We start from the raw sequence: 17,489 nt of genomic DNA, 5'->3' as shown, positions 1-17,489 counted from the left end.
CTGGAATCTCCTTCCTTTTGGTCTTCAGCTGTGTCTCACACTGGGGCTTAGTTTGAGTCTGTCCCTTGTGTTCCAGATCCTGCTTGGTAAGAAAGAATTGCAGGACAAGAATTTGTCAAGAGAGCGTGGCTTTTTTTACTTGCCTTGAGTGAGCAAACTTAGCTGGGCCCTTCCATGAGGAAAACAACTGAAAGCTAGATGCAAGCTCCACTCTGAGGATCTTTGTATCTCAGTGTGAGGACTCTAAACCATTCTCCTTGGTTGTGATAAAAACCCAGGGTGTCTGATGATGTTTGGAGCATGAGCCAGCTAGATACTGAGATGACTTGAAGGCTGGCAGGCACTGAAGCCAGTTTTCTTGATGGGGTATATTTGTATGCGTGTGTTAAGAATGTGAATTTATTGTCTTGGTTGCACCTGGCTTTGCCCTAAATGCAGAAGACGAGCTCATATGACTTAACAGATAGTGTTAAAGCTTGCAATGACTTAGTCTTGCAGAAAACTGTGTCCTGGTCTTTTGTGTGGATGAGGCAGGAGATATAGTAAGGTATTATCTCAATATAAACATAAGCAGCAAAATGTATCATTGGATATCTGATAACTTGTGGTATAACTGCTCAAGAACAGTTTTATATTGCAGGCTTCCCTAGAAAGAGCTGGGCAAGGAAATGAAAAGCAGAGGTGTTTCTCTTCTCTTCACCCAGGCTGAAATCATAGCCAATCCTTGACTAGAATGGGACTGTTGTGTAAATTAAATGATGTTTGCTTCTGTTCTTGTTACCTGTAAAGGCACACAGCCTTTTGAGTAATTCAAATTGCATTGCATTCCTAAATCATAGTGTGTGTGCAGGACACTTCATGACTAATGCAGTCAGGAAAGCAGTTTTAAAAGTCAAAGGTGCTCATTGTGGAGCTTGAGGAAAGAGCTAAGCTTGCTCTTAGCCATTACCCATATCATAGACCCCTTTGTCTAGTTTTATGATGTGGTGTCTGTGATAAATGTGAAATTAACTTTTAAGTCCAGGCTTCCTTGTTGGTGAATGAGGTTTTTTTATTCTTACTGTTCATCCGTGTATAGTAAAACTTTAGTAGTTTTCACACCTGTAATGCTAATGAACATGATTAGGGGTGTAAAAAGCAACTGCATGGTGATCATAACTGTTAAATCAATAACTGATTCCTTTTTTAAAAAAGGAAATTAAGAGCTTGTTTATATATTCAGTTCATCTCTACCTTCGGTTGTTACAGCCTGATGTGTTGTGGATTTTGATTATAGTCTGCTGTATATCACTGTGCAGATAACAAGAAGGCGTTTCTGTAGTGGCCCTGCACTGCCTGTCGAGGTGATGCAGCCCTGTGCCCTAAGGCTGGGCCGGAAGAGAAAGGTGTGGGGCAGAGAGCAGTGCCTGCTGCCTGGGGATTACTCTGTGGGTCTAGGACTGTTCCAGAGATGGAACTTGATTTCATCCCAACTGCCCCCATCCATGACCTTGTTCAGCCTGCCCTGTTAACATTGTGAAAGCATGGGCCCTTTGAACCAATTTTATTACTATTTTGCTGTCTCTAGCAAATCTTGTCCAAATACTGGTTAGACTTTTTGTGAACTAGCCCACGTTTCTGTTGTCTGGCTGAATAACTGATTGCAGCAGTAACGATTTCAAGGTCAGACTGTAAACTAGAAATTTTCCTGTAGAAATATGAAATGTTAACCGGGTATAGTTGGTCTTAAAACTTGTAAACATAATTCTGCACGTTTGGGTGTCAGTCTCATGTGTCACCCTCCTGCAGCGGTGGCTCCTTACACAGTATGACTGTAGCTGTTAGCTACCTCTTTGACATTCTCTAGGACCTTTGTTTAATTCCGTTGTCCGTAGGACATGGCTAGGACCTAAATTACCTAAGTAAATACATGTCTTTGTTCTTCAAGCCGGCGGGGCAGCGCTGCCGGCCGTGGCGGGCGTCGGGCGGCCGTGCCGGGGCCGGGCCCGGGCCCGGTGGGGTGAGCGCTGCCCGCTGCCATTGGCCCCGCGCGGGCCGGCTGCTCCCGCTCACCTCTCCCCTAGTGGGCACCGGCCGGCCCTTCGGCATGTGACACACGTCCCGGGAGACCTTGGCTGTGGAGGAGAGCACCAGCTGAGCGGACTGCAATCCCTTTTTTTTTTCTGCAGCTGGTTCTTGCTGTGGAATATCCGTGTCAGTGAGTGCTGGCAGGGAGCAGCCTCTTCCAGCTCTTCTTCTGTGCGAACGTGACAAATCAAATGTGCTTCCTGTGCTTGATTGTATTGCTGCGTGCTGCTGCCGTGGGCCTCATTTGCCACTGCCTCAGTCTGCCTCATGACCAGAGATAAATTACTGGGAGAAATAGGAAACTTGCTAAGTACCATGGAGGAGCTATGGGAGGATATTGGCTTTGAAAACAGCTTGCTATACTGACCTTTCTGTGCATGTCTGAAGGGAGAGTAGAAAAGAGTTGATTTTACTGGAATTAGGACGGGAAAAATCTGCTCCTGCTATGCTCCTATAGGATTGGGATACTCTGTTACATGCAGGAAGGATAACATATGTCCCTGCCCTTCATTTCCCAGACTTCCCTGCTTGATGACTAACTGTTTAAACAGTCTTACAATACATCTACTCTACAAATAACTATTTTACCTTTGTGAAATTCTCTCCTTTAACAAAAGGTCATCTTTTTTAAAAAATGAGTTCAGTCTCTGCTGCAAGCAATACTAAAAGCCTGAAGAAATTCCCTCTTCTCAGCCCCATCTGTTTTTCTGGAATATCAACTAATAATTGCTTGGTTAATTGCAGCACAGATTTCTAAAGATATTGCCTGCCTAGTGGAGGATCAGGTTATTTTGACAGTGGGAAGCCAGTAGGACAAAGCATACATCATTGCCCTATAGCAACAGCAAATCAAAAGTGCATTTCAGATTTTTTTGTGCAACTTTTTTTTGTACCAACAGATTCCAGCACCGAAACAAGTGCAGTGAACCACAATGCAAGCACATGAGCTGTTCAGATACCTACGGATGCCCGAGCTGGGGGATGTCAGGCAGTATGTGCGCACCCTTCCGACAAACACACTCATGGGCTTCGGTGCCTTTGCGGCCCTCACAACCTACTGGTATGCAACAAGACCAAAGGCAATAAAACCACCTTGTGATTTAGCAATGCAGTCTGTGGAAGTAGAGGTAAGTGCCACTTGATGGATGCTGGAGTTCACTGCCATTTGAACCATAATGCAGCACTGATTTGCATTAGGGTGTTTCTAAACCTGTAATGTGGGAAAAATACATTTCTGAAATGTGGCTTGAACTCATTATTTTGGCTTTCTGAATATGAAAACCAGCATGAGGCCTGAGGAAATAACTTATCACAGGAGAAGAAGATTCTGCTGAGACAACTGAGCTTCTGATCTCACCAATGACAAAACTTGTTCATATTACAATTGGCAGAGTGTAGTTTTCAATTTCTGGCCGCATGATGACCTATTAAATTAGGTCTTGGGGTCAGAGTATGTATACTGGTATGTACTGATTAGGCTAATAACTCTTCTGTTATTTTTAGTGTATAATAGCTGACACGTGAGACTTTATATTGTGTTACAAGCATCAGGAGGGTACTCATTGTCCTCAGATGATCTGTGGAAAGAAATACTATTCTGCCAAGATCCCAGCCATAGAGTAAGTTGAAATTAAACCAGCCACCTGCTAAACTCTGGATGTTAGCTTAGCTTTTGTCTTACACTTTTTAGAAGCAGAGTTACTTTTAGGTGGTGGCTTTTAAAAAGTGAAGTCAAATAGTCTGAGTGGGAGAAACTGTTGCTTTGTGAGCAAATACAGACAGCAGATTGCAAGGCTGGTTTTTTTGGTTGTTGTGGTTTCATTGATTCTCTTGCTCACTACAGAGTCAAATAATAATTTTTTCAAGAGTGTTCTCTTTCTTCAGGAGAGACAAGGTGTTTTCTCCTTTTGAAGGCAGGGGAGTTTTGGAAGCTTGTGATCTTTCAGGGAGATAGATAGAAAATGTAGAATTATAAAGCTGACAGCTTCTTGGCTTACTGATGATAGAGATTACTACTATAGATTTTTATACATATATACTTGGCACTGAAGTCTCCCTTTACACTACATTCTTCTGCATGGATAGACTGCATCTAGTTGTCCTGTATCAAATTAAATTAACATGACTTTTGTGCTTAAGACCAGATATGATTACAAACTGATGTAAACAAATGTGGCAGAGTAGGTCAACTCATGAACTCTAGGAAACTCCTGTCATTACTTCAAATTGGGCACTTTGTTCAGTGTTTTATTGTGTTGAGATTGAAGAATGACACATTAGTTGGCCCCCCCCCATTCACAGTTTATTTCCTGATCTTCTCAGTGGAGCATGCAGCAAGTGTAGGGACACATCACGTTACTGTAGCACAAAATGGTCTGCTATGAGAGGTGCACAAAAGGGAAACAAAAAATGTTTTGTTGGAATGTGATAATTGCCAGAAAACACCTAAGTTCAAGCTATGTGTAGAGTAAGGATCTAGGAGTTAGATCTCACTTTGGTGAGATTTTCCAAGTCTGTCAGCAGACGTGTAGGCAACAGGTAGAATAGTCTTGTAAACCAGCACATCTTGGTTGCTGGAATGAGCTAGCAGTGCAAGTTTTCCAGCTGTGGAGTGCCTCATTAGGCAGTGTAGACTTCAGCAGATTTTTGGGGGGCATTGCATTTTAAGATGGTAAGACAGTAGCTTTTAGCTGGCCATAAATCCCATGACAAATGCTTATTTGCTTGAGACTCTTGACAGCAGTCTCAGTTCACTGCCTTTACTTCTTCAGGTTAAATTACTTGTCACTGTTGGATTCTGAGATTGAAATCATTGTTTGGCAGTATGAGACTTCACTAAGCTACTTAATGCATCATTGATCCAATTACACTAATTGGCTCTCTGATCAGAGCAAGATAGGTATAACAGTATTATTTTTCACTGCCTCTTTAAAAAATGTGTTTAATGGGCTAAATACTAGTTGGACTTAAATGAAAAACACCTGAATGTGTTAGCATGTTGCAGTGATAAGAGCTCAAACTTAGAGAATATCTTGAAATGAGTTAAAATCTGTCCAATTTTGTTTTCATTAATAATGAACTATTAATAATGTTTAAAATGGTAATCAAATGAGAATGTATGCTTTGAATAAAGTTTCAAGTGTATGTTGGAATTACTACTCCTGTAACAGTGAAAAGACTTTATTACAGTGCTCAGGATTCAGGTTCTCACTACATTTTGCTTAAAATTTAACTTCATAGACTCAATTTTCCTATGTATATGTTGAGGTGGGTTGTCTTCTACAGGGGGAAAAAAATCAAGTACTGCTCTGAAATTGTCTAAACATTTTTTTTCTGCCTGAACAATACAATTTTAAAAGGCCTGAGCAGTTGCTCCAAAAAAGACATGTCAGAAGGCAATGTCTCTTTGCTACTGTTTTACTATCTAGTCTACTTGTTCATTTACAGAAAGAAATTTGAACTAGAAATAAGCTTCTACATAATTCTTACTTGTGACTTCACTTTGTTAGATGCCAAGGAAATAAAAGTGAGGTCAGTGACTGGAGTAGGGTTTCTACATGTTTTGATATTTTATCTTCATAACTTCATATGGGAGAAAGAAGATCCTATTTACTGTTGTTCCAGGTCACTTCCTATCTCTCCAAAACTTTGACTTGGTAGGCCAGCACTGTATGACCCATTTTAACAGTCCCTGGATGAGCAAAAAGATTGCACACGTAGTTGAAAATGAGTGCAAAGAGTTACTGAAGTGGCAGGGATACATTGCACTAGACCAGGTTGCCCAGAGCCCCTGTCAGCCTGGCCTTCAACACTTGCAGGGATGTCATCCACATCTGGATCTGTCTGACTGTAGATTGCTTCCCTTCCACTGCTGACTAACAGCTGAGTTGATTTTGTGTGCAGGTGTATGGCTGTCAAATATATTAAATCTTGCTTTAAAAACTTTTATTTGTCCCAACTTATGCTATGTAGAAAAATAGGATAGAAATAAATATTAGGATGTCAGTATTTTCTAGGAGTAAGACTGGATTTGACTGGCTTTTCTGTTCCCTTAAGAAAAAAAAATTCAAATATGGAGAGAAGTATTCAACTCATGAAAACATTTTAAGTGTTCTTATGTTTTTCTGATCCATTGCCAGAATTCTAGCATGCCTTGTCTTTCAAGAATCACTTGATTGCACATGTGCTTATCTCCCTATGAATGATCAGGTTTAGGTGCTGTATGCTTTCTTAGGGAATAGCATACTTAGAACTAAATGGCTAGTTTGAAAACTCTGGTTTGTACTACTTGCTGCTCGGAATAAGTATGTTGGTGACCTAAGCACCACTTGCTAGTATATTTTCCCTCCCAGGTAAAGGGAAATTTCTCTCATCCCTGAGGCATGGTGGAGTCTTCAGCATGCCTGCAACATTACTGCTAATCATAAGAGCCCTGTGTCAAATCCATGGCTTGAACAAAAGCAGTTACTTTATGTGACCTGAATAGGCCTTGATAGAGTAATATACACTCTGTTGTAGAATAAATCTGTTTCCTTCAGATGCTGCTATTTTTAACCAATGCCAAGGTTGTACTTAATGACTAGCATTTGATGTGCAGTAGGGTAATTTCCTGCAAGTCCCTGAGCTGCTGCAAGGGCTGCTTTACACGAGTTACTAGAATCTGTTCTCAAATTTATCAGATTTTACTGCCTGGCTATTTTAAGGACGGTTATTAAAACTGGCAACCCTTTTGACTGCTTATCTTTTTACTGGACAAACCTATTCAAACTAACCTGTGTGAAGTCAGCCAAACATTCCAGTCCTAGGATTCAGATACCTGGTGGTAATGACTAGTGATTTTTTTAAAAAAGTTTGCTACAAACAGAACTTTCCCTCATATTGCACAAACATTCTGGATAAAGGACTGTTTGGACTAGATCTTAAAACAGTAGTTCTTGCTGCTTTCAAGCAAAAATGTAGATGAGATCTATTGCTTAGTAGATGAGTCAGTTTAGACCTTGCATTACGCTCCTGGTTTGACCTTCCACATACCTGGGAGTATTTCACTGCATCACTGATGTTGAACTCCTTATGGCCTTCATACAAGGAGATGGATGTTTTTCTGAAAAACTTTTATTCTAAGACTGTTGATAATCTAGTTAATTCTACTTTACTATAGGAAAAAGAACAAAGTAAGCAAAACTGAAAGGTGATTGCTTCCCCTTACTGAAAACTTATAAGAACCAATGGGAATTTTTCAACAGCAGTCTGTTAGAGAGTTCCCCTTTTTTCAGAAGGACAGTGCCATCAGTCTTGTATCTAAGCAGTGTACTGTCTGATGATTCATATTCAAATTTGGTTAGTGCCTCAGGCACTGGAAAAGTTGCTTTTGTGGTGCTGTGTAATAGGGAGTGTAAACAAAGCAGTAGTAGCCACATGAGGAGAAGCAAATACTTCTTGACTCCTCTTGCTGAGGAATGGCTCAGGCTATTGTATTTCACCTGATGAGGGAATTATAGCACGTCAGATGTGGCACATGTGATACACTGCACTTGTTGATGTTACCCGTGGCCATGGCAACAAACTACATTGTGTGATCTTTCTTAGATTAGTTCCAGAGTGACAACACTGGGAAAATCTATAAGATGACCTTGATTATCCAAGATCTGAGAACCCAGTGAAATGAAGCAAGCAGTCTTGCTTTTCTTTCCAGGCAGAGACATGTACTAGTGATCTGTTAATTTCCTGTAGAGTAGATGTTGGTCTGAGAGCAAGTAGACTCTTGAATTTCTAATGTTATGAATTTTTAGAGGTGAGCCACTCATTAAGTTGTTCTGGGTCATGTTCACAGTGTACGTTTCTGCTTACTGTCAAAGGAGTGGCAAGCTCTGCATTACTCATACTGTTTTGCTAAAACAAGTTAGGCTTGTTTTAGTGTAAAAATATTTTTCCTCTCTGTGCCTTTTGTGTGCTAGCTGATTTCTACAGACATGGGTGATATGACATCTTCTGTACACAAACTTGTATTTATCTAGCTTATACATGAACAGAGGGTGTCTGGTCTTCCAGAATACTTTGAAAACAGGAGAAGAATCTATGGCTTCATATGAAGAGATTTGAGTTGTGGAGGATAGACTAACTAAATCTGTGCCTGAATTGTCTAGGGTTTGACTCTCTGAAAGAGCCAGAAATTGATTACACTGATGGAGAAAATCTTACACAGTGTTTACTCCAGATCCTCTGTTTAACCAGCTGGGCTGTTCCTGATAAAAACTTGCTTGTAGGTGTCTGTCATCATAACAGGACTAATTAAGAACTGTGGCCTAATAGTAATTGCATAATTATAGTTTGTGAAACTCGATTGCTCTCTATAAAATGAGGTTATTTAATCAGTCACTCTAAAAAAGGCAGTGTTATATCGGAATTATTAGATTCTTGTGTTGACTTCCAGTTTTAGCTTCTCTAAGTGCTCAGTAGCTAAAAAAATGGTGATTTCAATTTTCAAGATAGTATTGTCTTGACCGCATTTAAATAAATCTTTTTTGTAAGATGCAACTTTTAATTGGATTAAAGGACTCTATCTGGAGCAGAGTATTTTGCTTATGAGAACACTTGTTTAGAGTATTGGTGGCCATGCTTAAGATCATTTAGGGTTTGAAACCACATATTGAAGTTGATTATGTTCTGTCATCTTAATTAGAAAAATATATTGGGATTGCACCATTAATATTCTGTCTAGACTGCTCTGAGGCTGAATTTAGGAAGCTGGATGAAATTAATTATGGTCTACATTGCACTAATGGAGTAAAAGATTTAAGAAAGTGCTTTTGACAAAATGCCTCTTGTTAGACTTTACTGTTCTCATCTGTTCTGTGCTATCATATGTAGCTGGGGAATAAGATTGTGGCAGGTTTTTGGTAATGTAGGGAGCAGTTTGACTCTTAAAAAACAATGTCCTGGAAAACCTTGCATAGTTCTCTCAAGAAGAATATTCCTGCAAGCCCCCAAGGGTGTCTGACCTTTCTGCTTGCTTTTCTTAGGGTGGTGAGCATGCTCGAAGGTCCGCTCTTCTCAGCAGTGATGAACTGTTGTCCTACTACTATGATGATGTGAGAACAGTTTATGATATTTTCCAAAGGGGTGTACAAGTATCAAGTAAGTCTAAAATTAAAGATAATATTTTAAATATGTCAGGAGCTATGTATTTGAACTCTTTTGAAATGCAGCTGGGCATAGGGAGTCTCAGTCTAGCAGTATGATGGATGTATTGGATGTGAATTTTCTTGAGGACAAATGAAACTGCTATTTTGTGAAAGAGTTCTGTGAATAAAGTCAGTGTTGTATTCCTTGGCCTAAACTTTGTAGCTTCTGTCTTTCTCAGCTTCCTTCCTTGCACCCCTGAAAAAACCCCATTTTTCATCTGAAAGTGTCTGCTGAGAATCTAGGGGCTTAACACCAAGAGTGGTGTCAGGACAGAGGAGTTGGGGTTGAATTTTGAGTGTCTATTTTTTTTTTTTTTTTTTTTTTTTAGATAATGGTCCGTGTCTTGGTTTTAGAAAACCAAACCAGCCATATGAATGGATCTCCTATAAAGAGGTAAGTAGTCTCTTAGTGCTAGACTTGCTTTTGTTTGCTGAGACCATTGATACAACATCCAGTAATGTGATATAACAAATTTGAATTATTTATGTTTTAAAGTAGTAGCAGAATATTGCAGAAAGGTGCTAGTTCCTATTACAGTGTCTTAAAGGAACAGCCTTAAATATGTGCAAGGGAGAGAAGGAAGAGCACCTCCTGCACCTGTTTTGTGAACCCCAAACAATTCTGAAATAAAACTTATCTTGGCATCTCAATGCTGAATTGTTTAGAACTTGGGCGAAGCAGCAGCTTTGAAGTAATGTTCAGGGGCTCAGACTGTGCTTGCTTCCAAGAGGCTCACTTTACAGGAGTTGTGTCTACAGGTGATGTTTGGGCTTCCTGACACCTTGTCTCCATAGTCTGAATGACAGTTGTATAGGGTGCTAGCAGATGTGCTTCTAACTAGCAGCATTCTGCTTCTTGATCCCTGAAAATATCTGTATGCAAATCTCCATTAGCAGCTGTGCACACTTAGGTTGTTCCTGATTTAATCATTTGGTCTTCAAATTTGCATAAACCTTGCCTATTGCATACTGCTAAGGTCATTAAACACCTTCTGTGTGCAACAGACCTCACTTTTTTCCCAAGGTGACTTTGCTGTGAATTTGTTAGGCATACCTCTTTTAATAAAGCTTTGCTTTTGGGGTCTTGTGACTAATATGGTTTCCGGTCATGTGCTATACAAAAAGAATTTGGAAAATTGCCTTCCCAAGCTTTGTTAATAGAACTAAGTGGGTTTTGGCTCTTTGTTGTATTGTATTTTCAAGGGAGAAATGCTTCTCCCATAGGCACTGAATGAAGTAAAAGGAGAGTGTATGTAATGCCTGTGATTAAACAGAAATATTAAGTTTAATCATTCCAGGGTCACTTCTTGGGTTTAACACACATACAGCAAAACAGCCTTTTCTGTGTTTGTGTGCTGAACCTCTAAACTTATACTTAACACATTCAAGTTTGACTGGATCAGGTGTTTCTTCTGCTGCATATTGAGTGCAAGTGTAATAATTACAGTCAGTGCCATGTAATGGCACTGCAATGTTTAGGTTATCAGAGCCACGGAGCTCATCCAAAATAACCTAAACTTCTCTCTCATTCATACCAATTAATAATTGTTGAGGAGGGTTAGCAATTATGAGCTTGCTCTTATTTTGTTTTTGTTCCTCCTCTTTTTTTGCCCCTCCAGGCTTCAGACAGAGCTGAGTATGTGGGTTCTGCATTACTGCACCGAGGCTTCAAACCATCTCATGTTCAGTACATAGGAATCTTTTCACAAAACAGACCTGAGGTAATTAAGCTAACATTTTGTGTATTTGTGGTCTGGCCATTACTAAAAGGGCCTACTCCTTTCTCTCTTGTCAGTGTACTTCCCTACTGAGAGCCTATTTGGTGTTAGGAAAAGCCTAAGGACTGACATTGTAGACCCATGAGCTATAGACATGGCACCTTTTACCTAAGAACCAAAACTAGTAGTTGACATAATGTCATATGTTGTTGTGTTTTGGTTGGGGTGTTTTTTGTTTTTTTGCCCCTAGAGCTAAATGCAGAAAACTAGAGAGCAGAAAAAAAATCAGGGAATTCAGAAGAACTTACCTAATTACATTGTTTCCATGTTATAGAGGTGGCTTGTTTAATAGGAAGTGAATGTAGTTCTTAGTGAATGTAAACACTGCTTAGTTTCTCTTTAAAAGTAACATTGGACAACCTAGACAGTTGAAAGTGACAGGAAATCACAAGGAGGTGTTTAAACTTAAAACACCTAGGAAGAGTTATTGATTAAATATTTGGACAAAAATGTGTTAAGGTGATAATTCTTGTTTCTGCCAGAGGCCCTGGGAACAAAGATTCTGGAAGGGGAAAACTGCTGCTGAAGGCAAAAATTGGAAATCAATTTAATAAAAATGGATAGAAAGACTGAAAGTGACACAATGAAAAATCACCTGAGACAGCCATAGGGATATTCAGCTTGATAGTGCCTATCCATTTTAACCCATAAAGTGATTCTAGATTGCCCTTTCTAAAAAAAATTATGAAATATTCAGTAAGTGTATGTTCTCTAGACTTATTTATTAAATCTGTTTTATAGGACTGAATTTCTCTAACCTAGATTTGTGTTTAGTAGTTTGAGCTAGTACTTGCTGCACTGAGCTAGTTTAGTGTAAACCTATATTAAGACAGGGGACTGCTTCTTACCCTTTATCAAAAGGATACTGTCCCTCTTGATTAAACACTCCTGTTTGTGTTTGCCATCATCAAAGGACATCCACAGTTCTCAGGGTTAGAAGTTCTATCAGTGTCTCAGTCTCTTGTCACTAAAATGCAAGATGTATGACAAGTGACTGTGGCTTCCTTCTTTCTCTCTCAGGCTACACCCTAAGAAACTCCCAAGCTCTTGGGTTTTCCTAAAGGAATTCTATTTCTAACACCTGTAGATTTATTTCTGTAATAAAGAAGGCTGGAATGTATTCAGTTAGGAAGCTGTTAAATGACATGGAGCTACAGACTCCACAGTTCAGCTTCCTGTGCATACAACATGATGAACCAGAAGTAAAAAAGGGAGCCATGTTTTTGTTGTGCCCATTTGAATCGTTTCTCTAGAGAGCTAAGTGTGCATGGTCTCTGCTGGGTTAGGGTATTTCTGAAGGAGAGCATGGAGTTTTGCTCTTTCTGATTATAAAAATAAAATGTTTAAGTTGTATTGCTTTGAGTTGGGTCAGGAATGAGATTAAAAGATTTTTTTTTAACCAGCAATTTCAAATCTGGGATTTTCCCTGCTCAAAACTACTGGATGGGTGTTGTGACTTACCAGTCATAACCACTAATCCAGACAGGAGAATATGTGAAGATATTTTTTTTGTGTGAAATTACTCACATTTGTTATTTCAGGGAACAGCTGCTGGGGAAATCCCCTAATGGGGAAAATCCTAGCAAAACCAAAACTTGGATTTGTAAATAAAAGTATTACTTTGACTTCCTGGAAAACAGTCATCTCTTCTGGAAGTGGAGAGGTTTTGTTTTGATTGAGAGAAAACACAACAATGAAGTGTGGTTTTCCTAACAGAAGATCAGAACTATGTCAGAAGAGAACCTAAAAGTCTGACTGTCTATATTTAGTACTAGTTGCTTGCTTGGCTTTGAGAGAACTTGAGTGTCATGGTTTGATATTTACATTACATAATTTTAGATGCAAAATGGAAAAAAGTGTCTTGGTAGCCCAGAAAATAAAGATGCTGGTTGTACTGTTGGGAATGATGTGCAAGAGTTGTTGGAGGCTGCAACAAGAAGCTTTTATGGCTGTGTGCCGCTTCTGAAGTCTTTGTAGTAAACCCCCACCCTATTAAAGTAATTCTAAACTTCTGGCTGCTGAACAGCAGCCCAGTTGTTCCTTGTTTACATGTCCTGGAGTATGCCATTTAACAAGAACTACTCAGCAGACCCTTTCATGGCTATTATAAATGTGCCTGCTTAGACTTCCCAGTATGTGTAATGTCTTAATGAAAGTCTAGTTACCTGTTAGCTGGCATTGCACTAGTTTTATAAGAAGTCTTTTTGGACAAGAGGTGTACAACTTGCCCATTGCATGAATGCTGTCAGAAAAATTCACTGTGTTAAAGGCTGGCTGAATCAACAGAGTACTTTGGGAAACTGACCCCTAATAAACAGTTTGTAAAACTGAGATTTGGCAACTTTGACATAGTCTCTATTAGATAATTTATGGAATAATCAGCTGAATCATGTTTAAACTTGTCATCATGAGGGGATGAGGTAGCTGCAGGTCCTGAAAAGCCCTGGAAAGTGTAACAGTCTGAGGGAGGGTAAAGGAAACACCCTTGTTAATGCAAGTCTTGTTGAATTGTAAGTTCTGGTAAGTTTTAAAGATGCATGCTGTTTTCTTCCTGTCATTGGAACTGACTAAAGGTACTGAGAGTTTTTGTCAGTATTTGATGGGAAAATCAGAAATGTTTTAGTTCAGCTCACCTTTTCGTGTGTCTGGAGGTTCATATTTGAGAAGTTGCATGCTATTCTGTATTTTGGTGTAGCTAGTTGGTTACAAACTACACCCAAGAGTTACTATCAGAAAAAAGGAATTGTATTACTGTCTTACCTTGATGATACTTTGGATGAAAATAGGCTGGCTTAAAGCATAACTCTGATAACACATCATAAGGCTGCAATATTCATTGTGTTTGAGTACTATACTCGTTAGCAGGTAAATCCTTCTTACTGCAGCTTGCAGGGAGGTATTTGCATTTTTTTACTAGAAGTCTTCCTATAAAGAAGAATGGTTAGTCTTGAGAAGTGCTGGGAAACTTGCTGGGGATGACTCTCCAAAGGACTTTTACTTTATTTGCATGTCTAACCATCAAATGAGATGTGCATTATGTAGGGGTGCATAATGTGTACATAAATTTAATGTGGGGTCATGACATAAGTGAGTCCTTCACTGATTCATGGTAATAAGGGAAATTGAAAGCTTTGCCTACCTCAATAACATAAACCCAATAAAAAGTACAGTACTCTTGCTCAAAGTCTTTCTGTTAGTAGGTAAACTAAGGAGACAGTTAGTATTAACTGCTTTTTTCAAAAGTACTTAATATTACTTTTAGGGGTAGGGTTGAATTTTATTGGATTCTTTCCTAGAGCTCTTTATTGGGGATTTTTTCTTCCTTCCACAGACAAAAAATGAGTAGGTATTCAAAGTGAAAAAATAATAAAAACTGCCACTTTCTAAAAGGACTTGTCTATGTGAGCTGTGTCCTATTATCTTCTTTGTTAGATTCTTAAAAATGAATCATTCTTGGTTATCTTCTTTGTTAGATTCTTAAAAATGAATCATTCTTGGTTATCTTCCTTGTTAGATTCTTAAAAATGAATCATTCTTGGAGGTCTGTTACAATAAACAAAACATAGTGACTTTCATCTCTTGTCTTTGTGCAGTGGGTCATCATTGAACAGGCATGCTATGCATTCTCCATGGTGGTGGTGCCCCTCTATGATACACTGGGAGCTGAAGCTATTACATACATTGTGAACAAAGGTAGGACACTTTCAGTAGCTCAGCAACTGAATATAGGATGGCAGAGCTGAGTGAGGGCAGAACTGTAGCCGTCTTCAGAAAAGCCTTCCATTGCAACATACTGAAGTACATATGGATCTAGTCTAAGCTGCACTTGTCATGTTGATAATATAGTTCTTTTTCATCAGCTGACTTGTCATTGGTTTTCTGTGACAAACCTGACAAGGCCAGACTTCTGCTAACCAGTGTGGAAAAGAATGAAACTCCAATACTCAACACCATTGTTATCATGGATTCTTTTGATGTGGATCTTGTGCAACGTGGTAAAAAGTGTGGTGTGGAAGTCTTCAGCATGAGACAAATAGAGGTAAGAATGCTTAACTGCTTTAATCCTATTTGCTTGCCATGGATTAGTTTCAAAATCCTTAACTATCTCTTGGATTGAAGTTTACTCAAAAATATAAAAAATAATAGGAGGAGAACAACTTGCTAATGGTGTTTCACAATGCTCAAAGTATAGAAGTGGATATACCAAGATGACGGAGCGAAAGATTGTTAACATAGTCCAGGACTGAAGACTGGATCTCAGTGTTAAGGCTTGCCCATGTGAAGCATAATGTGATAATTATATACTGTGACTAATATTTCAGAAATGCTTATTTCAAGGAGAGCCTGTGTGGGTTTTGGTCTTGTGAAAAATGGCACTTTTCCCTGTACACTGAATCTACAAGATGTTTTCTGGGGGAGAAGGAACATGTCAGTCAGCCTCTTATAGGATGAGGTTATGGTGATATAGGGGAATGAACTTTCAGGCTTTGAAAGTAGCAATCATTTTAATTAACCACCTGATGTCAAGTCTTGGTTTTGCATGTAGTTTTTGTGTGCGTAGATCTCTTATGCAAGTTTATTTCATAACTTCACTCATTTGGAGAACGTTCTTCCAGGATCAAATTGCATGAGGTATATGTTTGCTCTGAGATTATGAAATTTGGTTTAGCCTGGTTTCAGATGTAGTTCTGAGGAAGGCTTGGCTCACTAGGCTTTGACCAGGTGTCAGTAGCCAATGTGAAATGCCTCATTTCACTGAACTCGTTTTCATAGCAGTTAAGACAGCTATGTTAATAGGGCCACCTTCTGGTAAAGATACAAAAATGTCAGCTCACCTTCTTTCAAAAGACTGACTAACAAACTGGCCTCATTAAGAGTGCCAGGTTAAAACAGGGCTAAAAACATGAAGTAGGGCTAGAGTTAAAGGACTTACAGTTCACTGGCCAAAGGGTTGGGTTGAACTTAGAAAAAGAGTGGTCCAGCTGTAAGTTGTTAGAATAAAATGAGATACTTTCCTTGAGCTGAACTGCAGTTTTTGACAGAGGAAGATGCTTTCCACTGGATCTTCCAGCTATGGAAAAACAAAACTGAGGGTAAAAGTTGCCTTTACAAAAGATGTTTGTATGTGTAAGTAGTGAGGTTCAGTAGTAGTATATAGCTCTTATTTCATTATTGCAAACATCAAGTGTTAAGTAAATAGGTGTTCCAAGAGCCTTTTGTTTAAATCTCTGGCAAGAAGTTAGAGGCAAGCTTTAGTAATTGTAGTAGTCCCTCAGTGAGCAGGAAGGTTTTGTCACTTTTTTTTTTTCAGAGGTTGGAGACAGTGTGTCTCCTGAAAGGTAACTGTGAGCTGTTTAGGAGCTTAGACTAGAATGACTATTTCTAGCTTTGAGTAGTTGTTTTCTGGATTTCTGGCTTGAGTTTCTTGCCCAGCTGTGTATGGGTTATGTGAACTGTTCTGCTGTGTATGCTCTAGAAGCCATCAGCTTAGTTTCTGATGCCCAGTGTGTATCATGTGGTTACTTGTAGCTGAGTAAATAAATGGCTCTTTAATGGGAAGAGATGGTGGAGTTTTGTTGTAAGAGATCAAAACAAGTGTCTGGAGACTTCAGCTGTATATTCAGTAAATCCCAGATGTTACTCAAAGCGGGTTGTAGGGAGGTACTGAGCTTGTCAGTGGTACATCAAGTGGAGGTGCTGTTTTGAGCAGACAGCTATGTTGCCATAGTGGTAAATCTTTGCATAATAAACTCTTTCAAAAAGGCAAGCCTACAGGTATGGGAATGTTCACTGTCTTTCCAGACATTCCCTTTGTCTTAAACCTCCTTGGGTAAATCTTAGAGGTACATGATACTAAAGAGCTCTAGGGTTCGAAGGAATGAATGTGCTGTTATTGTGCAATTGGAATGTAAAGGCAGTGGTGAAGCTCATGTCTGTCCTCAAAGATACCCTTCTTCCAAGGATACACTTAACAGAAGTGTTAAGTGTATCCTTGGAAGAAGGGTATCATCCTCTTCAACTTGCATAAGCACTTAAGGTAGTTTTGTTTCTAGTTTTAAATAGGCATGACAGTAGTAAGTCTTGGTTTGAAACTTTAAAGCTCATAGATACTAAACATTGACTTGCAAATGTCTCCTCTTATTTGCTATACCCTTGGTGGTAAAAGGATTGTTTTGGTATCCTTTCCCTTCTGCCTAAAGAACCCTAACATCAGTGGTCAGGTCTGAATAACTAAAGAGGAAGAAGGGTTCTGGATGAGTTTTTCCTGTATAGGAGTTCAAACCACCAATGAAACAGTCTTCCTTCATTTAACCAATAATTGTTGGTGGCACATCTTCTCCATGAGGTATAGGATTCATTGTCTGTCTTATCATAACCTTGGGCTTCCCTAGTGACTTCTTGTTTATTAGCCAGAAAAGCCTTGTCAGTTTTAGATAACTTATCACTTTTTCATTTGTAGAAC

General features: G+C 39.2%; 1 protein-coding gene across 1 annotated transcript in view; it reads left to right on the top strand.

Annotated features, from left to right (window-relative positions):
• ACSL1 (acyl-CoA synthetase long chain family member 1) overlaps nucleotides 1-17,489 on the top strand; it is a 38,046-nt gene that overhangs the window by 6,028 nt on the left and 14,529 nt on the right. The window contains exons 2-7 of the mRNA XM_074541382.1: nucleotides 2,967-3,194; nucleotides 9,087-9,201; nucleotides 9,578-9,642; nucleotides 10,868-10,969; nucleotides 14,620-14,719; nucleotides 14,887-15,065. Coding sequence (XP_074397483.1) covers nucleotides 3,000-3,194; nucleotides 9,087-9,201; nucleotides 9,578-9,642; nucleotides 10,868-10,969; nucleotides 14,620-14,719; nucleotides 14,887-15,065 — 756 coding nt within the window. The 5' untranslated portion in view covers nucleotides 2,967-2,999. The remainder of the gene's footprint in view (nucleotides 1-2,966; nucleotides 3,195-9,086; nucleotides 9,202-9,577; nucleotides 9,643-10,867; nucleotides 10,970-14,619; nucleotides 14,720-14,886; nucleotides 15,066-17,489) is intronic.

The sequence above is a fragment of the Zonotrichia albicollis genome, chromosome 5 (assembly GCF_047830755.1).
Source record: "Zonotrichia albicollis isolate bZonAlb1 chromosome 5, bZonAlb1.hap1, whole genome shotgun sequence".
NCBI classification, from domain to species: domain Eukaryota; kingdom Metazoa; phylum Chordata; class Aves; order Passeriformes; family Passerellidae; genus Zonotrichia; species Zonotrichia albicollis.
This window is presented reverse-complemented; position numbering and strand designations above follow the sequence as displayed.